Source organism: Galleria mellonella, unplaced genomic scaffold (assembly GCF_026898425.1).
Source record: "Galleria mellonella isolate WM207_F2 unplaced genomic scaffold, CSIRO_AGI_GalMel_v1 utg36, whole genome shotgun sequence".
Classification (NCBI taxonomy): domain Eukaryota; kingdom Metazoa; phylum Arthropoda; class Insecta; order Lepidoptera; family Pyralidae; genus Galleria; species Galleria mellonella.
This window is the reverse complement of record NW_026442086.1, coordinates 4530259-4557454: the sequence shown is the minus strand read 5'-3', so window position 1 is coordinate 4557454 and position 27196 is coordinate 4530259. Positions and strand designations below refer to the sequence as shown.

General features: G+C 33.6%; 2 protein-coding genes across 5 annotated transcripts in view; both read left to right on the top strand.

The window, feature by feature from the left end:
• LOC113520809 (inositol hexakisphosphate kinase 2) overlaps positions 1-19699 on the top strand; it is a 70734-nt gene extending 51035 nt beyond the window's left edge. For all 4 annotated transcript variants that reach the window (XM_052897501.1, XM_052897499.1, XM_052897502.1 and 1 more), the window contains exons 2-8: positions 2545-2721; positions 7185-7311; positions 10858-10981; positions 11357-11433; positions 13886-14061; positions 16497-16690; positions 17447-19699. In XM_052897501.1, the coding sequence (XP_052753461.1) occupies positions 2578-2721; positions 7185-7311; positions 10858-10981; positions 11357-11433; positions 13886-14061; positions 16497-16690; positions 17447-18071 (1467 nt within the window). In that variant the 5' untranslated portion in view covers positions 2545-2577 and the 3' untranslated portion in view covers positions 18072-19699. The remainder of the gene's footprint in view (positions 1-2544; positions 2722-7184; positions 7312-10857; positions 10982-11356; positions 11434-13885; positions 14062-16496; positions 16691-17446) is intronic.
• Positions 19700-20512: 813 nt separating this feature from the next.
• On the top strand, positions 20513-27127 carry LOC113520808 (uncharacterized). The gene is made up of 11 exons (XM_026906215.3): positions 20513-21103; positions 22014-22140; positions 23218-23782; positions 23864-23923; positions 24017-24343; positions 24434-24547; positions 25227-25475; positions 25704-25904; positions 26112-26247; positions 26757-26846; positions 26948-27127. Exons 1-11 carry the CDS (start codon positions 21007-21009, stop codon positions 27109-27111), a joined length of 2130 nt encoding a protein of 709 aa, XP_026762016.2. The 5' UTR covers positions 20513-21006; the 3' UTR covers positions 27112-27127.
• Positions 27128-27196: the final 69 nt, after the last annotated feature.

Genomic DNA, 27196 nt, shown 5'->3' with positions numbered 1-27196 from the left:
TGTGTTATTAATAAAAAAGTATTGACTATTTCAAGTAGCACTATGATTTACAAGTTTGATCACGGGTCAACTAGGAAGTTTATGATTTAAAACGAATTTATTTGGTACATCTTATTTATATCACCGTGTGATCCCGGCATAGAATGGGCCGTCCATTCCTGTTCCATGGGTGTCATATGAGACGCTTAAGACAATTTAATGGAAGAGGGATGGGCAACAAGGTTCCTCTTAAAACATCTTCAAAACCTAATTAGAGTTGCAAAACAATCTCGCTTGCCAAGCGTGGCAACTATTAGCCAGCACCATCTTATGGGGGAGGTCTATATCCAGCAGTCGACAGTTAACGGTTCATAATAATCTTATTTATATATTGATAAATTAATATTATACGATAAAATAAAATTGCCTATAATACATACCTACAGTGGCTAACTTACGTTTCTCTGTTATGTTATCAAATTACTTATTCTGTTTCTGATCATAGACAAAGTAATAATGGTTGTTTTTTTTTCCGTGCCATGACCCTATTATCATCATCCTCCGGAATGACCTCTATCTGAATTAAATTGGTTTGAGCGAACAACATGTTGGTGCGCAAAAAAATATGTGCATCTCATTTGTGTTCCTTACTGATAATTATATTAAAGTTCTTTTATTTTTATTCCTCGATTACTTGCAACTTTTTTTTTTATTGTCGGTGTAAGCGACCGCTTATCTTGCATCAGTTGCTTTTGGACCTGTAAATCTCTAAGGTCAATATGATATGTATATTTCACAATAATTTTGACAACATTTTAGTATATAATAGGTACGGTCAGGGTCAATGATGATAAACAGTTATCAACTAACATTAAAAAGAGCAATTTCTCAATCGTGTTGTGCTATCTTCTTAACTGGATTTTTCTTGTTATTCAATGTGACTTTAGAACTGGACATTGTGATTTGTTGAATACTGTAATAACATTTTAAATCCAGTTGTTACACTACACATGTGATCTGATCTTAACCATTGCATTATCTGTGTTGTTTCTGTCCTTACCTATAGGTGATTGTTGACACTTTCTATCAAGTGGGTAGTGAGATTTATCAGAATACCCTCACAAATATTATAAGTGTAAAAGTAAGTTTGTTTGTTACCTTATACCGTTTTAATGGCTTCACCGATCACCATGAAATTTGTAAAATTTATAAACGTACCACACAGAGTGGACTTTTTCCATTCCATTTCAAAAGTAGAATATCCTTGTGCTTTTTTTATCATGTTGACGAAGTCGCGGGTAACAGCTAGTATATATAAATAAATATAAAAACATCGATAGCAGTATTCTGTACTCCAACAAACAGGTAGCTAAGGAATTTAATGTATATTTCTGCTAGAAAATAAATGACATTAATAACAACAGCAAGATTAAAAACTTATTAGTGTCTTATTTCTATAGAAGCTAGGGTAACCTGTGTTTCTTTAAAAAATTAAACATTGAATATTTTTTTATTATTTCACCATTTTCACGACATTCACTTCAAACAAATAATGTTTAGTTTTGTTTTGTTATAATATCATTATATTTATATTCATCTTGTAAACATACGACATACCTACTACTATTATCTAATACACAGTATGCCTACCTCTGTCATTGCACAACTCTGTCATTAATTTTACTAGAGTTAATATTTATAGTGAACGATTACTAATTATAACGTTCAGTACATTGGTAAATAAAATGACGTCACTCTGATAAACATGTGACATTATTCTTTGATTACCATAAATGTAAAAAATATTTGCCGTAATATTCATGGCGCATCTGAAGTATTCCTCTTTCAGGCTTTTACATTTTCAAGGTTACTACTGAGCAAATTTGGAATTTCACGAAAATAAAGTTACGTAGTAATTATGTAAATCTGTGATCATAGGTTATAATCTGAATTATATTTCAAGCTAATTATCACATCTTTCTTTAGAGAGAAATATTAAGTTTATCTTTTTAAGCTGGATTTTGTATTTTTTGTCTGTTATGTATTTTGGTCAAAAACGGAGATTGTTTTTCCTAAGAAATATAATTTCTTTCTAGTTGGATAAAAAAATTTACTTTAGTGGTGTAGCGATTTAACATGTCACCTCATTTACCAACGGTGCTGATTCGATATCCGTATAATACAAACATTTGTATTCATGCTACTTGTATGTACTCGTAATGACTGTTTATATTGGTCTGGGTGTTTTTTTTATGTATAATATGTATGTATTTACAAAAAAGTAGTTAAGTATATTTATCAACTTTTTTCTTTATAGATGATAATAGAATGGTATCCTATCTGTGTTCTGGTGTATGCTGGTGGGGCACCAGTGAAATATGGTAGGTGAGGATGAAGTCAGGTTACTTGGACAATCGTGGAGTATAGGGTATAAGGCTAGCAATATGGCTGTTCATTGCTAGCTTTCATGTAGTATATATAGTACAAGCTATGACATGTCCAGAGTGGTATTTATTCAAATTATAAAGAAATTATTTATAAGTAAATTTAAATTTGTGCTGACAGGTGGACAGTGGCGGCGGTGGCTCGGCCGAAGTAATGGTGTACTCTCTTGGCTGGGGCATGGGCGAGCCGGAGCGGCGTGGCGCGGATCGCAAGCGCGCCCAGCCGCCCGCGACTGCGCACTCCACCCTCTCGCCAGACGACGGCCACGAGGTGGACGTATTACCGCTGCACAATCAGGTCAGTTGCCTTCGTTACATTGAACGACCTATCGGGACAATTTCAACTGCAATCAATGATCGCACTTTTGCATTGAGTTGAGGTAGATTTATAAATATTCTGGCATTTTTTTTAGACCAGAAGCATGTAATTGTTTCAAATACCGAAATAATCGACTTATTTTCTAGATCTCTTTAGTGAAAAAATTTAAAAATTAATACATTGGAGAGGTATAAATTGAGCTCCAATAAATTGTGTTTGGTCTACAGGATAAGGTACAGTAATGTAAACGGGTACAGGCGAGAGCCCTTTTGGTACTACCGTAATACTATGGACTCGATTCAGGAATGCTTCAACTGCAAATTCAAACATAGAATACACGGAATATGTTCTAAGAAAATTTTTATTTTATTTGATGCCCATACATGTTCACTTTCTGTCATAGCATTGTTTGCAATGCTAGGAAGCTCAACTGGATACTACATATCGTCGTAGTCGTGCGAAGAGTCGAATTAAAAGAGCATCTTATATGGCTTTCAGTCAGAGAATTTTGTGGAGACTACAGCATAGCATATTCAAATTCTACTACTATTGAAGGTGAAACCCTTGATGAATTAATTGTTTATTAGCTATGATAAACGTTTTTCCTTAAATATAGTCGACATAATTTTTGTACCACAAAAGTGGCTTACAAATACATAGAATAAAAAAGGATTATTCCTAAAATGGCTACATTTTATTTGTTGTATATAAATCTATAAGATTATACGAAGTCATATTCTTTTTTTTAAATAAGTACGTTCATATTTTTACTGTTATATTAGTTATTTATGTATAACTGACAGCTCTCATTAAGTTTCTAGAAAATTGGATAAAGGTTTGACATGGGCAACTGCTAGGTGGGCGGATCAAATTAAGATTTTAATGTCAGTTCATGTCATATTGGTGGTAACGTACAACCCAAGTATTAATCTTTTATTTATGTTCCAACCAGAACCTTTATTCTTAATCAACGCGGCTGACAGACTTATTGTTATCAGACAAATACCATTGAGCAATATATTAATACTACGTGACATGAGTAGTAACAAGTGCACAAGTGTCTACTGCGCAAGCGTTATTATCTATGGTTATTTTATCTGCTGCACAATTTGCCATTGCTAATACTCAATAAATGCCAAGATTACACTGCGTCTAGTATTGTAACAGTATCTATGATTACTCATAATAATCACGAAATGCATGATGTTTACCAGAGCGTGCCGGAACGGAATCTGCACAGCAGGTGCGTTTGATATCACACGCAACTGTTGCAACCAGACAACTACCTACTGCCATATTTAATGTATCTATTGATTTATTAGCATGCCATGAGTGTATACAATGGAATCTTATAGTAAAAATATCGCTAGCTTTAGTCCGTGATTTTGTATCTGATTTTGTTGTGACTGTAAATTGAGTGCAATAGCATGGTCAGGTTTCAAGTGTTTTATATGACAATTCAGAACACGGTCTATGTGATTTTTATTTTATAATCCGTTCAGATATATGCATTTTATATTTTATTTATTAAATCATATAAAATGTAGTTAATCTACCTTAGTTGTAGTATGATTAGAAAGTAATTTTGCGTCACGGGTTTGATTTTCGCGACGTCTTATATTTTCTATTTTATAGTAATAATAATAATATTAGTTTATTTGTAAGCTCCAATAATACACACATACTATATTACAAAGATAGTTGATGTAGATCGACTTCAAAAAGAACGAGTTTCTCAATTCGGTTGTAATTTCTTTTGTTTGTACTTCGTAACTTCGTCAGTTGTAAACTGATTTGGAATATTCATTTTTATCTGAAAGGATATACGTATAGATTGATCCCATAGTAATTTTATCAAAATCGGTTAAGCAGTTTAGTTTTGAATTCAAAACTGGTTTTGTCTAATTTGAAGTCGGTGTTTTGTGGAACACAATTTGCATTATTATATGAAAATGTTACAAAATTACAAGCTGCCTCTTGAGATTTACTTATATCATGCGTTAGTATAGGAAATAAGTTTGGACGTTTGAATTTTATAACTGATTTATTAAACCTCAGCATAAACTACTGGGATTCCAATGTATTAGAATTTGCTTTAGATACCTACTTACATTCGTATGACCTTTCGTATCTGTGGCAGGGTTGTCGCGTCTCGCCTCGTTCAGGTGTACCCGTTCGATGCCAGGTCAACGGCTTTAGTTTTTTTTTTTGCTTCTTCGGTCGTTTACTCGCTGTTGTGTATAATTTCATAGCTAGCAGCGTGCACTACAGACTGCAGCGTATTTTACGTGTGTGTGAGTAAGCCGAACGGCCACATCACGAACACAAAATGCATAATGTACGCTTTATTCATTTTTTTTTTATTCTACGAACGGCAACGAAATTAACAAAGGTAGTGAGCGAGAAAAATGACCGACTGGCTGGTTTTATTTGTTTTTCTTATACATATGGGAGCAATGTCTTCTTGGTTTATTTTGAATAATTTTACGAGAGATTTTAAAGTCTTGTAATTATTTTTTTAATAATGCAGATTTTGAAACTGGTTTATGCTTAATGTAGTAAATTTTTATGGTTCACTGTATGATGTGATTCTACTATGTTTATAACCGTTTATCTTATCTGTCTTAGTACATATATGTTACTCAAAGATATATTAAATAAACAGATACCTACATTGTTTTGTACACACTCTACATTTGGTAACTTGTCACATCACTATGCTATATACTCGTATAATTTCCAAGTGTAAAGTTGTTAAACCATATTTTTTCATGCGGCAAATTTTTGAATAATGATGAGACGAGTGTGACTAATATATATTTTTTTTTTAAATACTTGATGCGGAAATGTTTATAATAATGTTGCCTAGCAATATTTGGCAATACGCACCTAAACGGGTAGGTACAATGTTTTACGACGACGACGACAATTAGATACACATTGATATTAATCGTGATTTAGTACAATTTGTTTTGATTTACGAATAAATTGGTCCTTGACGATTTACTCTCAATGACAATTGATGATTAATTGACCTTTATATTTATAAATCAAATACTCAAGTTATGACGATTCATCCTGAGTCTAAGGGATTCGTATATCTTCAAGTTTCGTGAGAATTAATACGATAATGGTAGTTTGTGGGTCATTGCAAATTGAAGGCAATTACGAATAGTACTTGAATTCACGATCCGTCGAATGAATCCTTACAAAATACTAACAACCTGTCTTGCCTTCGTTTGGAACATCGTTTTCATGTTCTATCATTTAAGGTTTAGCCAGCGTATATAAACTGTGGGTAAAACTTATTACATATAAGTAATAGTAAGAAATTTACATGAAATAAAGCAAATCATTGATATCTAAAAGTAATGTATGTTAGTATTAATTTTTTTAATACGTATATAATAATAACATTAAAAAATTTTGGATACCATGAGAGGCAAAACATAATTGTATTTATATCTATAGAAATAACACCTATGTAATACGTCTACCTATGTTCTTGCAAAGTAAATGATTTAATTTGATTTGAAAAAAAAATATCCAAACGACAAAAAACCTTCACTCAAATCCGTTATGTGATTAAAAAAAAATTAAGCGAACAAACGGATAGACGCGGCGCGGGCTTCGTTTTGTAGGTAGGTATTGTTTAAAAGTATTGCCAAATAATATCGGTGTTTATTTCAATAAATCGATTGATAACAACACGGTGTACCAAAGATACTTACGTAATTAACAAATCAAATTGTTAAACAATAATAACAAGGTCGATTGTGGCTGGATGACGACACAGATATCGTACCTATCTGTCAATAACAAAGCATTACTTAGGTTTATTGACGTCTATAAGGTTCTCCATTAATAAAAATAAATTCCATGCAACAAAGGACTGAGATAATTGTACGATGACTGTTAAACGGTTGTGGTCTTTGTGAGATGATCGTCATTGTGGATAAAAATGTAATAAAATAAATTGATTTACGACTCAAATGTCATAAAACTATCAGCCCGATATTTTGTCGACTGTTACTAGTAGGTATATTGAACTTTAGTTTACTTTTTTTTTATATTGGCCTCTGCATAAGATTCTTTTCCAATGTTCTGCCTTATAAATTGCTAAGCATATGTTTTGAATGCAACGGTAATATGTGAAGAACCTATATTTGAATTTCAAAGACATATTTTTGTTTTTGACCCGTAAATGAATTCCGATCTGAACGAACTTTGATCAAACTACTCGTATTATATTAAAATTAGTTTCATCCCGCGGCTTTGTTACGTAAATTGTATTTACAAGCCAAAGTTACGATAAAGGTTATTTATTGACAGTGTAGTACGAGCCCGAACTCGTTATCACTGTTTTCCTATGTAAAAGGTTAAACAACTTGTTTGGTCAACAATCATAAGACTGTCAGCTGATGTTTTATTTTTATCTGTAGGTGGGCGGCCACACTAGACTATTAGTACTAAATGACAGTACTGTAATCAAGCCGCTGAATATTCGAGAGCTGCATTTCTACCAGAACATTCCTGAAGATATCCAGAACTTCGTACCTAGATACAAAGGTGAGAATTGCACATCACTTATTAGTGAAATTGAAATCGATTATGCCCGATATGCTTATCTGAATCGCTCAATGCATCGTAATCATTCATTGCATCTACATTATTTTTCTTTTATAATAATTGTCTTGTTTTAATTAGATATCAATTTTTTTTGTTGTTCAATGTTTGCATTTTGGAGCACTAAGGACTGTTACTAATTGAGTTCGTTTCAAAATCGGCGATTACCATTGACAGTTAATTTTATCGACTTATTGTAACACTGCAAGAGATGTCTACACGTTTTGTTTTTAATTTTTTAATCGATCGATGAATGATTTCTTTTTTTTATCATTTGCGTCACTGCTCTAATCTATGGAAATTATCGAGATAACGCGTAATCATATTACTATTGTGTTCCGGTCATAGATTGCGGGATTATTTATAACAATGCCATAAATAAATCTATATGAAATGGCTTTCCTTATTGCTCATAATGGTGTTCATCAATACATATTGAGTAATGTGTATGACAGAGAATGTATGCATGCAGTTTTTACAAACCCGCCAACCGCAAACACGGATGTAAACGGATTTAGGGAAGAATTAACTCGAATGTAAACTATAGAGATTAGTATGTTGTTGTTTCAATTGACACACGTTATAATACATATGTTTTCCTTAATTATTTCTAATTAAATTTCTTGTGAGTTATTATGGTATTGTTTAATTAGGTAGTCGGGTTTAATTATTGATAATAGTATGCTCCGTATTTTTAATTGACTATAAATGAATTACATTACGAATGAATATTATGCTTTGGAGCAATCGATCTGGCGAATGATTGATACTGGTTATTCGTAAGGAATCATAAAATAAAAATATCTATTGTTAATTTTCTTCATCAAGTGTCGAATGTAGAGTTAATTAGGTACTTTAAATATATTTGTAAGTACTTAAAGGTAAAATAAAATATATTTGTACATTGGGTTATTTAAAATTTGGATTTTTTTTTTTTATTAGAATCAATCGTTGGATCGCAGTTGTAAATACGCGCCTTATTAAGAATTTTACGCTATATACCCTGCAAACTATTGTTATATCAAATCACATATATTTAAAGTAATTTTTACCTCCGAGATATTTTTGTGTTTTGGTGTATTTGTGGTTTATAGCGTAAATGACGATGAACGCACAATATTAAAATCTTCTAGAAGTATCTGTACAAGCACAGTATAATAATTTTTCTAGTTGTACTTGTTTATACGTCATAATGAAGTGGACGCCGTATTGTAAACGAACCTGTCTCAGTGACCTTTGTATTTAGAATATCAATTATTAGGTTGATAATATAAAGGTATATACATACAAAGTGGTCAATTCTAATAGTGCGACAGTGGGGGATTTTAAGTGTCATACCACAATAATACCCTAAATTTGGAGATAGAAGACCAGAAGGATGAGTTTTGACCTAATCAAATTGGGTCAAATGGAAATCATATCGAAAAGACCTCAGGTAATAGGTAAGGTACCTAAGGTCATTCGATGTGAGTTGGATTTGACCTCAGATTGTGTCCAAAGTCATCCTGTTGAGTCTAAAATGTCATTCTCTAATATATATATTAAATTTACTAAAGAAATAATTTTCTAGAATGTCTATTAAGAAGCGGCCCTAGATTTAGAAAATGACATTTACTCTGAGTGAAATTGATTCTAAAATGTCATTCTTTAAAAGTTTTTCTCTAGTAGATAATTTTAGAAAGTCATTGTTTTTAACGATTTTGTCTAGTAAAGTTTACAGATTGTTCTAGAGAATGAAATTTCAGAGTGAGCTCCAATATAACACGGTGGCCTACTTTCAGAATTTCATATCTATAAGGTTACAAATACTCTCACACGTGTTTTGAACTAGTTTCCAAAGATTGTTTGCGTGGTTTGTTACAAAACAATGTGCAAAGTGCTCTACGGTGAATCTGGTGTTTTTCTCATATGAAATTCTGTATTATGAGGCCGTTACCGAGAATAGGAGATATTGTGCGTTTATTAATATGTAGTATGAACTTTTACAAGGATAAAGTGTATTGCGTGGTGCCTTTCTAGAATTATCCATCCACTTATAGATTGTAAACAGTATATGATTTTATTATATGTTAGGGTGGAATGTTTCTTCTGAAATTTTGACGTAGCGTGAATATATGTAGGTAGGCATATAGAACAGTAATATGTATGGGGTAATCCCATATATGTACCTATATAAATTACATGATACCTAATACATTAAATACTTTATCATGTTTAAACATCAACGATTATATTGAAGTTTGTTTATATTAGTAACAATTTTATCTAAGTTATTATGAAAAGTATGTATAGATGATTTTATATTTATTTCTTAATGAATTTCATAATGTGATTAGTAGATAACATTTCAGTTTTAATTATGGACCCTGTTGTGCACAGCAAGTAGGAGAGAGGATTATTCTCATTGCTTCTACGTTTTTGTGACTCTATTTCGTGGAATTTCGTACAGTATTTAAATTTTTATTCAAATGAATGAGAACAAACAGACATATAGACAAACTCACTTTCGAATTTCCAATTTATAAATTAGGGATAGGAATTATTGTATTTGTATTACTTACATTCAATATATATATATATATATATATATATATATATATATTTATATATATATTGATGATATTAGATGATTGTAAAAGTTCATCAGAATAATACGCGCGTATTTGTAGGGCGGTGTGCGTATGTGATTAGGTTGTAGTGTATGTAACGGGCGGAGGGCGGGTTTGATGTGAGCGTAAGGGTGGCGCGGTAGTGGTAGCGGGCCAGGGGTCAGGACCACAATATTAGTTTCCTTGTTGTCGCAAGGGCTGCGGCGCGGCGGCGGGCGGAGCGACTCCGGCGGCGCCACACACAACCGCCCCTAATTGCGCCCTAGCGGTAATTTTACATTATGGGTTTGTAAACCTTTACTTAAAACTACATTCATATTACACATCCATCCACCACACCCATGAGAACACACCTCACACTATCGCAAGTTATCACACACATACAGTTTCACATACACACTTATTTGCAATATCACTAAACGATTACATATACATACATAAAGCAGACATAGTACAAAAGATATACAAACCCTTTTTAAAATTACGTAACTTATATTTTTCACTTCATCAAAATTAACGCTGCCAATTTGCACTATAGTAAGTTTATATCGATATTACAATGTAGATGGTAGATAAATGAACTCGAATGTCTCAGTGGTGTAAGTAACACGCTGGCGTGGCCAGAGATCCGGGTTCGTGTCCCGGCTGACGACTTGTAGAGTTTTGTCTTCTATCACTCTCTTCACGTTTGTACTGCATTGGAAGTAAATATATTAAAATTGAATTTTAAATCAGTTTAACAATTTGTTTGAAGTGTTTGTTAATTTTTAACTTGTTATTGATTTAATAATGAAAGTGATATAACAATAAATAAATGATGTTGCATCGCGTACTGTGCCCGTGAGAGTGTCGTTGCTGATGATGAAGCTGTTTGTTGCAGGCGTGATGCAGGCATCTAATACGGGTGGCAACAAATTGGACAAGCGGTACTCGCCATGTTTCCGCGACGAGAACGGGCGCAAGCAGTCGCTGGGCGGCAAACGCAAGCGCGACGACGTGTTCAAGTGCGTATCCGCGCCACACCACCGCCACATTCGCGGTTAACACTCCTCGACACTTGTCATGTGTCCTTTATCATATTTCAGAAGCTATGACGTACGGCCGGCCGACGCCCGACGTCGCCATTAATTCATACTTCGCAATACTTACATGACTATACCACTAACGCGTGAGTGATGCACGACCCATTCACACTCTGCGAGCCTCCGATGACTTGCGTCCTGGAGACGTGGTAATAATACTATTTGATTGAAATGTAACAATATAACAGATAACATCAACTCTGTGTTTCAATTAGCTCCTAATATCTTCATGGTTTTCATATTAGCCGAACATAGACCCTATTCACATTACTATAGTGTATATTTTTCCTATTGCAGATTTAAAGTACACCGAAATGGCAATGCGGGCGAAGTGCTCAAGAGCATTGCACACATGGACAACTCGAATAAGCAATGTAAGTTTTACTTTTAGTTAATCATTTACAATTAACATTAATCTAGTTCTATAGAAACGTGATAGAGCATTTAGTGTTACAATTGTGACACAAATTTTATCAGTTTAACGTAATGTAAGTGTAGATTATTTCACAATTTTAACTTTGAAATTGGTCAATAGAAGTAGTTTTTACACTTATTATTGATACAAACACATGAAGCGGTTCTCTTTAAGTAATAATTAGAACGTAATTCTACTAATTATAATTCGACCAAAACAAAACAGGTGTTTAGTGCCATTTAAATGTACTCATGTTTAAAATTGCGTCGTTAACTCCATGAAAACGCAATTTATGTTAATGAACATGACAAACTGACTAGGTATAATCCATTCGAATATTTTGAATGTACTTACATACAGAGCATATTGTTAAAACTAAGTATTTAGTTTTTTTTAAGGGTGAAAATGGAATTCTATCCCCGTCTGCGGTATTGCTATACGTTGGAGAGGCACTAGTGAATGATGATAGGTGAGGATGGAAGCAGGCCACTTGGTCTATCGTGGAGAATTTAATAACAATTAACCATGATGGTTTCAAGGGAGATGTTCGATGTGGATGTCGACCTCATAAGTTATATTGCTACGGATGGGGCTTTAAGACCTCCATTACTAATAATCCCTTCAGTTTTTAGTTTTATATTTCTGTACAAACATCTATTTTCTTGAATACAAACTAAAGAATTTTCAATAAGTCCAACTTGTTAAAATCACTTGGATGATTGTTGTCATTTTTCTAGTTAATTTTATTTATCATTTTGCATTTTCTATCGCCGAGTACAGAACCAGAGTGTGAAACCACTCCAAGTGCAGAAAGGTGTAAGACAGGGTGACGTCATATCCCCGTAACTCTTCACTGATGCATTGGAAGCTGTTTTCAAGCTCCTGGACTGGAAAGGATATGGTATAAATATCAATAGCGAATACATCACTCATCTACGATTTGCTGATGAGTATTAAATCACAGCAGAATCTCATGAGGACGTAAACGCTAAGCTTAATGACTTTAGTAGTGTTTCTTAACAGGTATGTCTTAAGATGAACAAAGACAATACTAAAATTGTCTAGAGTTCATGTTACGCATACCGATATATTTGGGAACACTATACTCGAAGCTGTCGATAAATGTATATGTATATCTGATTGTATACGTTATATATCTGGGCATTTTGTCAGACTGGGTAAATTTAACTTCGACCTAGAGGTCTGTCAACAAATCCAAATCAGTTGGGCAGCGTTCGTAAAACTACGCCAAATGTCATACAAAGTACTACAAAGTTTAAATAATATTTTAAATCTGTGTGGGTTGTCAATGTTTGAAGAAGGCATCAGTAGATAACGAGTAGGTGAGCTGATGAAGTAATGGTCAGCGAACGAAGTTCATATTCAATTGTATTTTGTCTTCGACGCTCTGGAATAACTGTTAAAGATTTTAATAGACAATGGAGTCTTTTTTGCAGTCTTATCCACCTATATAAATGTCAAATAATCTTTTGCTCCTATTAGATACGTTTCAGTTAGAGCTTATATGGAAAGATATTAAGGTTTCTTTAAAGTCGGCAATGCAATGGGACATCCCTAGTCTTGCATAGCTTAAAGAATTCGTTTACCGTCAGAAAGGCTATACCTGTGTTTGACAACTTTGTAGTATAACAAAGAAATAAAGAATAAACCACCGGATGTTGCTATCTCATGAACTCGGTAATGATGACGTATTTTAATAATAGTTTTATTTGTAATTTGTCTAGAGGACTAGTCGTATTTAATTATATTTATTTATGTATTTGTAAGAGGAAAACCAGACTTATTTACATAAAAAAAAAACTACAAGTTAACAACAATAGGTACCAATAGACACAATATACAAAATTTGACAGTGCTTGCATTAAATAAATAATCCAAAAAGTATAGGATTATTTATCTCAGGCATTCACACACGTGAGGCAACCATGCGTATTATATATAATATAATACGCATCACAAGAGTCTGGAATAGACCTACATGAATAAAGATATTTTGGATAGTGAACAATATAATATAAAACAAATGTGCTCAATATAAAACAGATAATTCCTACTCAGTAAAATAGAATAGAATAGAAACATTTATTGCCATACAATTACAATATCAAACATAAATAACATATATAAAAAGTGTCCCATACTCAGTATATTCTTCGCTGTGGATATTTTGTTATGAAATATATCAATATCTCATTGTCTGCTTAATTTATTAAAGTTGTTCATTGCACGCCACATATAAATTTGTCTGTAGTTTGGTGAAATGACAGAAATAGAAAATGGAAGGGTAAATCTAGTCAATTTAGATGGTACATTGAAATTAAGTTTAGTGTATTATTATGTATTAATGTATGAAAGTATAGCTAATGATACATTTTTATCTCTTGTCTCAGATTTCCTAATGATGGAGAACATCACGTCATCATACCGGCGGCCGTGCGTTCTAGATCTGAAGATGGGCACGCGACAACACGGTGACGATGCCACAGCAGAGAAACGGAGCAAACAGATTGCCAAGTGTGCTGCCTCCACTTCAGCGACACTCGGAGTGCGGTTATGTGGCATGCAGGTACTGTACACTCCACGGAGTCCAATCTGTAGTCTGTTTCAGTAGAACTTAATGAAAAGGTGACCAAATTTTATTGATATTCAACAATCAATTTATGGATTTTTTATTTGTGTATATATATATTTATTATTTTTATTGAAAGACGAGATCTTTCCAGTATGCCATATTTTTATCAAGTTTTATTGAAACAGACTATATTAAAAAAATATCATTACACCAGTTCTTTGTATACAAACTCATGATGAAAATAAGTCGGTCTATTTAAATATAATATGTTAGTACTAAAATCACGTAACAAGCGACTTCTGTCATCGCCTGTGAAGGGCGCACTTCCTGATCACAGTACTGTATGAAAAGTGGGAATTGACATTTGGTGTGTAAAATAATGTTAAATACATTTATTCGTTTTTAATTTTATTATATACAATTGAATTACTTTGCAAAAATATTATAAAACAAATTTTTAATTATTTATTGTCGACACATCTTTAGTTTTGTATAGTAAAATTCGAGCTTCGTTGATTTGAAATAGCTCAGAATCAATTTTGGTAAGAGACGGCCATGAAAATGTCATCGTTTATTTGCGAACTCTCCTTCCTATAATATTAGAATATAATAATAATGATATCCGTCACATATTTTAGACATCTAAATAGTACTGGTCATATTTGTTTTCGAGGAAAGGTCAATCTCATTACGGGAAGTGATTCATGGTCGGCGATATACCTTTGATACCGTTGGTTTTGTGGCTGTACACAAGTCAATTTTTCACATTTTTGTATTTATTTGTATTGTACTCTTCGAAATATTTTGTATTAACAAACTGGCCGAAAGCTTTGAAAAAATTAAATAATCATAGACATTTGTCTATTATTTCCGCGAGCATACCGTCGTTTCTGGGTAACTTCATTTTTTAATAGTTTTTTGTATCTAGAGATTCAGTTGGAAATTGACATTCACACAAAGATTTTAGTGTTATATTAGTCTTAATTATGGTAGTACATTAGGCTACATTGTGCCATTATAACGCTATATTTTTATAATATAAACTGCAAAAAACATATTTTACAGTCAGATTTTTATAACTTTGTCAATTCTAATTGTTCTAATTATTTTTTGTTAGTTGTTTACTTCGTAACTTTTGGCAAAACTCTCTCTTTCATTTATTGTAGGCATGTTTGGAAAAAACCGTAAGCACGGTTGTCCTCAATTGTGCTCTCAAGTGAAACGAAATGAAAGTAGCACAACAGGATCACACTGGCTACACATGACAGTGTATATTTATGAACTGTCTTTTGTTTTTGCTGAAAATATGTCACTCAATCAGTTTGTTATATGTCAAAACTATGTCTACTATTGATGCCTATTTGTGTAAGGAACGTGTATTGCCCTCATGTTAAAAATTTCTAGGCCGTCTTGCAATATTGCAATGAGTGATTCTAAAATGTCATTATTGGTATCAGGTGTCCAATATATCTGTAGTTTTCCCCCTTGATACCATTTTGATTAATTTATTGATGAATTATTCATGATGGGCCAACTGACCTGTTTTCTCCTTCACCTATCATCTCTCACTGGAGCCCTGTCTGCGTATATTGTTTGCGCAGCCGAGGTTGCTATATCATTTTCGCTCATAATATATCCATATCTCTCTGTGGATATGACAGACATCAATGAAATTGATTAACATTATTATATTAACATAGTTTTACTAAACATGCAGTGTTTATGGTACATATGAATTCAGGTCACGTAAAGTGATTTCAGTCAGGTTAATTGTTATGTCTAAAATCGTTTACATATTATAAATATTTAGTATTTGTGTTAAGTGGTTTTCCGATAATACGGACGCGCACGATATGATGTTATCGATAACGGAAAACGAAATAAAAGCATCTTCATATTATTACTGTTGCATACGTTTTGGTTTGCTATAAAATCGTGCCAAACTATAAACATTGGCGTCGTTAATATTATTATAGGGGTTGTGTGGTTTTTTAAACGCCGCATATACATGTTTTTTAGCATAGCTGTAAATTTCACTTGGGTCCTGTAGGGGTGAGGGGACTAGACAATTTCGGGATTCATCCCGGGATATCTTAGTAGTAGGTTGTAACCTAGAGGGTCTTTGGCCACTATCATCATCATTTCAGTCATTACCTGTCCACTATTGAACATAGTCCTCCCCTATAGACTGCCATAAGGAACAGTCCTGAGCCACCGCATCTACTGACTCCCTGCAAAACATTTGAGGTTGTCGCTTCATCTAGTGAAGGGGGGGGGGGCGTCTTACACTGTGTTTACCCATACGTGGTCGCCACTCAAGAATTTTTCTTCCCCCATCGGTTGTCGGTTCTTCAAGTTATGTGACCAATTAGTATTATGATTGAAATGTCACTAAATGGCGATGTGTGTGCGTGTGTGTCGCGGTGCAGGTGTACGTGCCGGAGACGGGCGCGTGCGTGCGGCGCGACAAGTACTGGGGGCGCGCGCTCAGCGAAGCGGGGCTGCGCGACGCGCTGCGAGACTTCTTCGGCGCGCGCGGCCGCGTCGTGCGCCGCGTACTGCGCGACCTGGACGCGCTGCGTCGCGCCATCGCCAAGCAGACCAGCTACCGCTTCTACTCCTGGTGCGTCCGCCACCCACAAACCAACACGCCACACACCACACGCCATACGCCACACGCCACACGCCACACGCCACACGCCACACGCCACACGCCACACGCCACACGCCACACGCCACACGCCACACGCCACACGCCACACGCCACACGCCACACGCCACACGCCACACGCCACACGCCACACGCCACACGCCACACGCCACACGCCACATGCCACATACCACCCCGCACTTGGATACTCGTATTCTATTCTAATTTCGAGAACATAGCGTTTTCTATATAATAATAATAAAATTCATTTACTGATACATTAAAATAGATTATCCAGATGTTTCAATTGGTCCAAATGAAAACTCAGTTGAAAGGAAGACTTTGTACAAAAGTCGCCGCTTGGGCATCTCTGTCCCATTCGTGTTTCTACCGTGAAGCAGTTGTGTTTGCACGGCTGTGTTCCGGTTTGAAGGGTGGGATTATGGCAGTGAATTTACAGGGTACAGAGGAATAACATCATGTATATATATAGGTATCATGGGCGAAACAGTGTACTCTGTTATGACCATGGTTCTGCCCATGTATATAGGCGTCGGTTACCACTTTCCATCAGGTGGGCCGTCAGCTTGTTTGCAATGGCAAAAACTTAGAATACTAAGTTGTATAAAAAAAACAGTTTGGAAAATAAATTTGTTGTTTAACTGTTTCTAAAATGCATGTCATTATCGGAATCGACCTCTTCTTCTAATTGCGTGTTTTCTATTACAGCTCATTGTTAATAGTCTATGAGGGCGACGTACAGAGCGAGCCAGCGGTGGACGAGACGACGGCGAGCGAGTACGATGGGGACGCGTCGAGCAGCTCAACAGACCTGGCGCCCTCACCGGGACACTTCGACATGTCCACGCTGCACGACGAGATCTCATCGGACTTGCACGAGGCGCGGGAGCCGTTCCAGCCGCACTCGGAGGAGACTATGGGCGGATACGAGGAGGGCGAGGTCGCATCGCACTCGCCGCGACGCCAGCCGCCCAGCCCGGACTCCACCGATAGCTGGATGGCGTACTCGTCCACGAGTAGCGAGTCGTGGCGCGGAGAGGCAGAAACGGACGCGGAGGCGGAAGCGAGCGGCAAGCGGCCGCGGACCAGGCCACAAGCAGCAGCGGCACCCGCCTGGAATACACCACGACCGCGACCGCAGCCGCCTCTGCCCGCTGAACGAGTCGATATCCGTATGATAGACTTCGCGCACACGGCATATGCGGGCGCCGCGGCCGAGTCGCCGCTCGCCACCGCGACGCCACACCACGGTCCCGACTGCGGCTTCCTTACCGGTATCGATAGCCTCAAGCGGCTACTCACCGAGATCCTGCCCCCGCAGCCTTACAGTTAATGAGCCGTCGCGCTCAAGAGCCGCGTCCGAGCGGACGACTTGTAGAAAAAAATATCAAAATTTTGGCAACTTCCTGGACAAAAGGCGGGGAGCCGCCACCGCGTCCTAGCCGTGCCGGCGAGGCCGACGACGTCGACGAGGTCGACCAGGTCGCTTGTGGAGTTCGCGAAAGTACGTTTGTAGCTCGCCGACGGTGTTTCGATGTTGTTGAAGTAATTCGATTGATACTATTTTCATCAAAAATTTTAAAATATTCGACTGATGTATCTGTTAAAAGTAGGAAAATAACTGATTACTATGTATTTACATAAAAATGACACAGGGTATTTTTATTTTGTACGGTCCGTGCCCACCTCGCGCTCTAGTATATTAAAGGCTTCCTTTCTTTTTATGTAATTGCATGGTAATTATTGCACTTAGTGAATGTTGGCGGTACAAACTACGTTAATTTAATATTAAATTTATATAATTTTCAAGTGGGACCCAGTAGGTATTTTTAAACTTGTATTTTTAAGTATTACTATTAAGTTGTTCCATATGGAGACATGCTTTTGATTTGATCCTCGCTTTTTGACTTCTAAGTTTCGACTTTAGTATGGTGGTTCGCTTTTGTATCGTGATAATTATCAAGTTGACATTCCCTGTCATTGCTAGTATAATTTGAGTTTTTGTTTAACGCCATAAATTATTTTTAATTATGTAATGCCCACATAGTATTGCCACCCGGTTGTTCCTTTCTTTTGTTTGCATTTAGTTCCCACATGTATTAATTTATAGTGCTACCACTGTGTGTGTACTTATCGCACTCCACACCGCCATATTTATTGTGTTTCAAATCATACAGGTACTAATTGATCCCAGAAAAATGAAGCCAAAGTAATATTAGATTATAACAGGTAACAATATCTCATTCAATAGTAACACGAAAATTAGATATGAAACATTTGTACTAGAGCATATGAAAATAGAATTAATGACATCCAAACAGATGTTTGTGAACAAATGTAATATATGTAAGTTAACGTTTTCAGATCGAGCCTTGCTACATTTTGTATAACAAGTGTTTTGATGAGTATTCATATAATTAGACACTTGTTTGACAAAAAGTTAATTATAATTTTGCTAACAGTATTATGAATGTATGTGAGGATGTTGAGTGTCACTCTGTTTTGAAGAGTACTGTGAAATATTTGTATAAAGGTGTCAGTTGTAAAAGTTTGTACTGGTTTATTTTGTGATTGAAACATAATTAGCAAGTAAATATTCGTAATTATATAGAGGCAGCTTAGAACCCTTCCTTGATGTGGCGTATGCTGTGGGAGATGGCTATGTCAGCAGTAGACATTTAAAGGCTGACATAGTAATACAATATTCACAGACTAAGTCAGTGCAAACGTAATATTATGCACACGATTCAGTGGATGTGATTGGCCACCAGTGTTAGCTAAAATTCCTTCGTGCTGCATTCATCATTGTATGTCCTTTAATTTTTTTATTAGTGGGATAAATTTATGAAAAGTACCTGGTTTAATTAGGATGCTAGGTTGTATTTCAAGTTATCATTTATGTCTGTTATTTTAAATAACTTTATGAGACACATATTTTGTTTAATAAATTTTAGGTATTGATCTTTTTGTTTTATTGATTACTTATACTTATTTCCCATTGGCAAAGGAAATTGAAATTATGTTCCGTGTTCATGCAAAATCTGGCAACAAATGTAGTCCTAACTTTAGAATGGTAGATAAAATAAAAATTGTAATCAAATTGATTTCAATTGTATGCTTATTCGATAAACCAAACGTTACAAATATACACAAAGTATAAATACACAAGTTTGTCAAAGATATAGACTTAGTATAATGTACTATAACGTACTTTATAATCTAAGGTTAAATATGAGTGCATAGTCAGTTGAATGATTTTACCCAAAAATGACGCGCTTTTACATTGAATAAAATGGCCGTGAGGTAGATAAATAACATGAAAACCAAAGAAGGTAATAATAAAATTAAATAATAATAAAAAAATAATATAATTTTCATCTCCAGTACGAGCCTTTTATACATGATGCTGGCAAAAAATAATCGTAAAAAAAAATCCGTTTCTATTGAGGGAAAGAAGACCACATATTTTTTTAGAAATAAAACATATTTTTCAAAGAAATATCTGGTAGGTATAAACCTACCTACCGTATTTCTCTGAGATTAATTTGATTGCAACAAAATATAAATATGATTTATTTGCAAAGATAGCAACAAAAACATTAATTTATATAAACTGAAATATTTCATTTACAAATAAAGATAAAAAATAAATTGAATTTAAAAAACCAATATGAAAAAGAAGAATGTTTTTACTACCTACTTATTCTTTTTTGTTAATGTATGTCTCTTTGCTAATTCAGTATAAATTATAATTACTTATTTTTACCCTTTTTTTTGCAATAAATTGGATTTCTTTCGGTGTTGGTCTCACAAAGTGTCCTATTTTAATAGCTTAGCTCGTTATCGTAAAACAATTAAGGACGCTGTGGTTGGGGGAAAGGGATTGTTAGCAATGGAGTTTGACAGCCCCATTGCTAGCAATATGCCTTATTAGGTCGACCTCCACGTGGTTCCCCCTGGAAACCATCGTGAACAATTCTTGTTGAATTCGTCACGATGGGCCTGACCTGCTTCATACTCACCTATCATCCTTCACTGGTGCCCTGCCGATGTATACCGATAGCACGGGTGGGGTTACCATTTCATTATCATCCATTAAAAAAAAAAGTAAGTAAGTGCTGTGGTTCATAAAAAAAAAAAAAAAACATTGCTGCATTAGGATTCCCGCCAATTTTCGTAAGTAGGTTGATCTCTTGCTTTGTGGTTAGGTAAAAGAAATGTGATTAGATAGGTACCTATTTCATAACGTAAATATAATTTGATGTAAAATGGCAGAAAATAACGACGTGCAGGCGTTGGAAAAAATTTCAACGCAAGTTGACGAAACTCAAATTAAAATTACGCTTTCAAGTCAGTGTATCAAAGGTAAGTATTACAATCATAAAATGTTTTAACCTAAGATTGTAACTGTTTAGTTCGATACCAATATCTACAACATACTAGGTACATACTAAAAGCAAGAGTTGGAGTAATAAAACTATGAGCGGTGTTAGATTTGTTTTGCATATTTTCATTTCTTGAAAGAAAGTGATCCTCATATCCTCTCAACTGCATTTGTCCCGTCCGCTTAGTGGACATATAGATAATAATGTCATATATACTGTTTTGTTTAAACTAGCTTGGCGATAAGCTTAAATTATTTTAAACAAACCACCTCTTGTCCCTAACGCCAAGAATGTACGTAAAATAATGAAATAGGAGACCCACTTAAGCGTCAATTGAAGAGGGACTTTTTTGGTCCATGTTTATAAACAAGTGCTGTATAAAAAAATGTATTGGAACATAAGCCATTTTATTTTTATTTTATCAAGTATATAATATTGTACAAAAAATATATAATTTTACATCCAGCAAGGTCTTAGTTTTTTAATAATTGAAAAATAAAAGGTAATTTATAGGTGACCCCATTTTTTTTTTCATAGAACAGTTGCAATGCAATTCAAGTCGAATGTAGTGTAAGAAATTACATAAGGAATCTAGTTGGAATATAAATTTAATCTGAATTTTGTATAATTTCAATTAGATTTCGGAAAAATCAAGTTTTATGAACCTATACGCTAAAAATACCTAGTCTGTGTAAAATCCGCTCACGGGACGACACAGATGTGGATTTTCCACCATTTTGCATGACACAGTTGAAAGGTTAAGCGATGAAAATACTTTAGAATATGATACCTACCTAGTTACCTTTACGCCCCAGCTTCATTCCACCGTAATATGCAGAGATCCTAATGGTAAAAGGTCACTAATTTTCATTTGTCTAAATGCGTTTTAGCTCAAGCATTTCTTTTTAATAAATTAAGAAGACAATCTGAAAGACAGAAAGAAATTTGTATCATTATAAGTAATAGTAATTTAAAATTAGAAGCCGAAATAAAACAAGCTGAACAGGAGATAAACAGGTAATACGTTGCTTAGTTCAATAATTCAAATGATGAGTGAGATGAAAACAATGACTAGTTACGAAAACAATTTCATTTTTAAACGATAGAATAGATCTATAGATGGAACTCTAGCTAATGGCTAATCAGCTAAGTAATTAAGTTTATAATGGAGTTGCAGTTGCGTTCATAGCATCTCATTCTCTCTTGGATCAAGTTGTAACGATATTTGTGTAGTGAAGTTTGTTAGGTATAAAATTAAGTACTTATATAATAAAATTGTAACCAGAAGATGTGTTTTCATAAGTGATGTTTAAAAAAAATTATATGAGGTGTCTTAATAAGATCAATACAAAACCAATACAATAAATATATAAATGCCAAAACAATAATTTTTAGAAATTATGTCTAGATGTCTGTTTCTCTATATGTTTGTTTCGGCATCACGCAATAACTATTACCCCAAATTGGTGCGGTTTTCACAGTTATATTGCCGATGGATTACATAACTTAAAATCTGGTGTATTTTTATTTTGATACGTCATTCAGAAGTGGTCTATTTTATTGGTTTTTCTACTTCTGAAATTCATGCTTACGCAATAGCATGCTAGTCTAGAAGAATAAAAAATTCTCTAGCTACCAGATTATACTGCATATAAGGTGGCGATACTAATCTCTTTGTGGATACAGCGCTCTTTCCCAGGCAAAGATAAAATGACTCTCTTTTTATAGGTAATAAGATCTATAAGTAGGTATTCTTAGGTATGTACGTAGGCATCTGGAACTCTGGAAGTTTGTATTCTGACTCTGATTATAAATCTGAGCAATTTTCCTCTTGGACAAAGTCGTAAATAGGTATTAAAATACCTTTTGAACTATACAAGCTATACAATCGATATACTTCTATGAAATATTAAATAACTAAATTAACATATTTCCACTTATTGTATTTATTAGGAGAAGCTATTCAGTTTCCAGAATATACCCTATATTTCGAATTGATGGGTATATCCTTTACAAATTAAAATTATTTGTAAAAAAAGTTGTGCAATTGTTATATATTGTTTTTTTTTTCATAATAGATTATTTTTATTATAGCTTAATAATTGCTCATGAAGCTATTAAATCTGCTAATGTAGAGCTAATAAAAGAGTGTCTGTTGGCACAAGAAAGAAAACAGGAAATCGATGAACGCGTAACAGAGGGCCAAAAGAAGTATGACAAACTTTGGTTAGAATGTAAAAGCAGATATGAAAGCATACCTAGAGTTCAGAAATTGATCCAAACTACAAATAAAGCTCAACTAATGAAGGAAAGTATAATTATTCTGGAAAATGAAATTGAAAAATTAGTTAAGCAAATAGTGGAAAAGAAAAAATACTTACTGAAATTGGAACGATTACGCGTAATCGAAATAGCAAAGTTTTTCATTTATGAAGTTAAACAAATTGAAAAACAGATTGGAGAGAAATCTAAAGAAGTAGTAGAATTAGAGCAGGATATAAATAAGATGCTTAAAGAGCAGGAGTGTAGAGCAAATAAAGTTGCATTAAATACGCTGCCAGTAGAAGTAGAACACACTGTAGAAGAATCTGATAACAATAAGCTTAAAGATTTTGATGCTAATTGGCCTAGTTTGTGCAGTACAAATGAAACACTACGAGTAATATTTGCATATTATTTTAAATATTTAATTTGAAACTTTAGATTTCTCTTTGTTTATTTTTCTTTTTTTTGTTCCTAGTTGCCGAGACTTCAACTTCTCAGCGCTGATTTTGATGATTTAAGCTCTAAATTAGATCAGGTAATAAATTATCCATTGTCATTATGTTTCATTACTTTATGTAATTTATACTAATAATTATAATTGTTAAAAATAATTATTATTTAATTTTAGATAAAGAAATCTGATATAATACAACCTAATGTTAATAAACGAATATGTTCTGTAACAAATGAACTGGAAACTACAATAAAGAGATTAAAGAGCGATGAGACCAGTTTATTTTACTACTTTAATAAACCCATTCCCACTGAAGATAATATGTCATTTATATATCAAAGTCATGAGAGTAATATTGATAACTTTTCGAAAAAGAAATTAATAAATATTTTGGAAGACGTTAAGATAGACAAAAATGATGCCTATAAAATAATGTCCAAAGTGAAACGTGAAAAATTAAAAGATGTTACCGTTATCGGAACAGAAGTTTCTAAAGAAAAGGTTGGTGAAAATGTTCAAATTAAATTATAAAATAATATAAAAAAAAAAAAAATTAAATGTCGATTTATAATTTTTGGGGACGTATTACAGGATTCTATCGAAGAAATTGAACAAATAGAAGAGATAGATTTAACTAACACTAGTGTTAAAACTCCAATAGACGGTATTATAATACCACCTACAGAATTCCTGGATTTAACTCAGGTAACTAGTGTAATTTTAATCATAAACAGATATCAATTTTATATTACTATTATCCCAATTAGTTTCTATTTTAGGAACTACTTTATGGGTCTTCTCAACAACCAGTGGAAGTAGTAATATATTTATCAGTACCTGATAATGCAAATTATGCAATTAAGGTAAATTTTTATACATATTAGTAAATACTAATATGTATAAAAATTTTATTACTTTGAAAATCAATATCCTGCAAACGAATTATCACACGTGGTAGTGAAATTAAACAGAATAATAAATATTCCGTTGCTAATAACTAATTTATTATATATTTACATATTTTTTAGTTGTATTTTACAATTAAAAAAATATGACTATAGTTTCCCTGTGAGTAGCATTGTATTCTTCCTAGATAATTTAAAGGCAGTATTGAGATATAATTAATATTGTAAACAGTAAAACAGATGTCATGATATACGGATAGATGGACAGTTTAAATGAAGTCGGTTAAAAATTATAAGTTTTAACAACCAACCAAATTGGGTTGCGGAAATTTGAGGAAAAAACTAAAAGTTGATAATCTACTTTCATAATTACTAAAATACTAAATAAGAATAGATGCCATTGGTATTCTGCTATAACTGCGTGTAGGGACTTAGCGTAAAGATAAATATAATTACCCTTTTATTTTTATCCAATTCAGAATTCTCAAGAGAGTATCAGTAAGAAAAAAGTATCTTTTGATTTACCGGAATCGGCAGAAAGTAACAACCAAATAAATGAAGATGAAAATGATGAGGTGACTGCCGTGGATCAAACCATAAACAGCGAGCTTAACGCCAGTCACACTAGTGCTGAAAGTTACACAAAGCTGAAAGATATGATTCTAAAGAAACATAATTTGGATTCGTCACCACAATTTGTTTATGCGAAAAATACTATCTTGCAAACGGTACCTATTAATATTTAAATATGTTTAAATTAACTGTTCATTAATGTAATTAATAAATAACTTCTTTTCATGTCTCCTGTTACCGTAAGAGGTCACTAAAGAACAAAGTACAATATACCAATACAAGAGAAATAATAAATAATAATATAAATAGGTTACAACCTTTTCTTATGAGAAGGAATTATTGCACTAATGTATGTAATTGATAAATTATGTTTAATTTTCCAGAGAAACGACGACAATGTAATTACATCTAAATTCTTTCAACAAAGTAACACAGTTATCGATGTTGTTCAAAATGAGAATGAGACAGAGAATGTAAATGCAGAGCAAGTTGAAGAAACTCGTGAAAATATTAAAGAAACAGATCATACAGTAATAAAACCAGACGCAATTAATAATGAAAGCAATCTGATAGTGACGCAAGAAGTAAATTAAATATTATATCTATATAATTGTAATTTAATTAGTAAGGTTTAAAATCCTCCCATAGAGAAGTGGCATAAATCTATCAATAAATATCTTTTTGTTACTGCAGACATAAGAAACAACAATTGTTACTGTCTCGTTCTTTATATGTTTCATTAGTCACTTGTTTAGTGCGGCAGTATACACTTAAATAAATGTATTTTTCAGAGCAAATTGATGAAAACAGACAAGGCTGTAACTGGATTTCTTTTTAGTCATGGAACTCAGGGATGTCCTGATTCTTTGGATATGTCCATAAGTACAACAGGTTTTGAAGAAGGGGAAGATTTTCCACATTGCATTGGTACTCTATATATAAAATATTATAGTTTTGTTATACTAATTGTAATATCTATCTTTACGGCAGTTTTTTATGGGACAGGCGCAGGGAACTGTGTTACATTATTTTTTGATTTATTCACTTTCATAAACATAGTTCATGTAGCAGTAAGTGTGCACTTTCCCCTGTTACATTTTTCACACTCCTTTCATATTTTAAAGGTCTGTGCAGATGAGAGACTATCCTCGATTTACCTATTCAACTATTGACACTGCTGCTTATTCTAATCAATTAATTTATTTTAGTCACTCATGTAAAAGCTAGTAACACATAATTACATAATTTTGTGTGCTTATGGTAACTATTAATAATTATAATACTATAATTTATATAACTTTGCTTATTTACAGATTATTGTTCTATTTTTTTTTTTTGTAAATATAGATATTAAAGGAACTTTAAAATAATTAAATCTCTTATCATAGATGTTCTATTGTATTGCCATTGCCTCTACCTATGTGTTCAATTTACAGATTCCAATTTGCTTTTATCTCCTAAGGCTGATGATCCTATAAGTGAGAATGCTGAAGTTTTATCTCAAGAAGTTCCTAATTTTTTATCAGGTTCATTATTTTTTTATGTATAATTTTATATCAAGATATCAAAGCAATTTTTTATAAAAAATCAACTTGTCAGTTAATTAATTTTCTTTAATTTGTAACAGGACTAAGAAAAACAGGATTTTCGTTTTTCGGAAACTCTGAAAAACAAAAAGAAACAAAAAACCAGTCTTTAACGGACACACAGAATCAACAGAATAATAATTTTAGTTTTAATTTTGGTGAAGAAAAGAAAAATAGGGGTGGATTATTCAGTATGTTTCATTAGTATTCACATACATACAGATCTGTCTTTCATTAATATGTTTTTATTACTTATGTGATTTTTTATGTTTAAGTTGATTTCATATCAT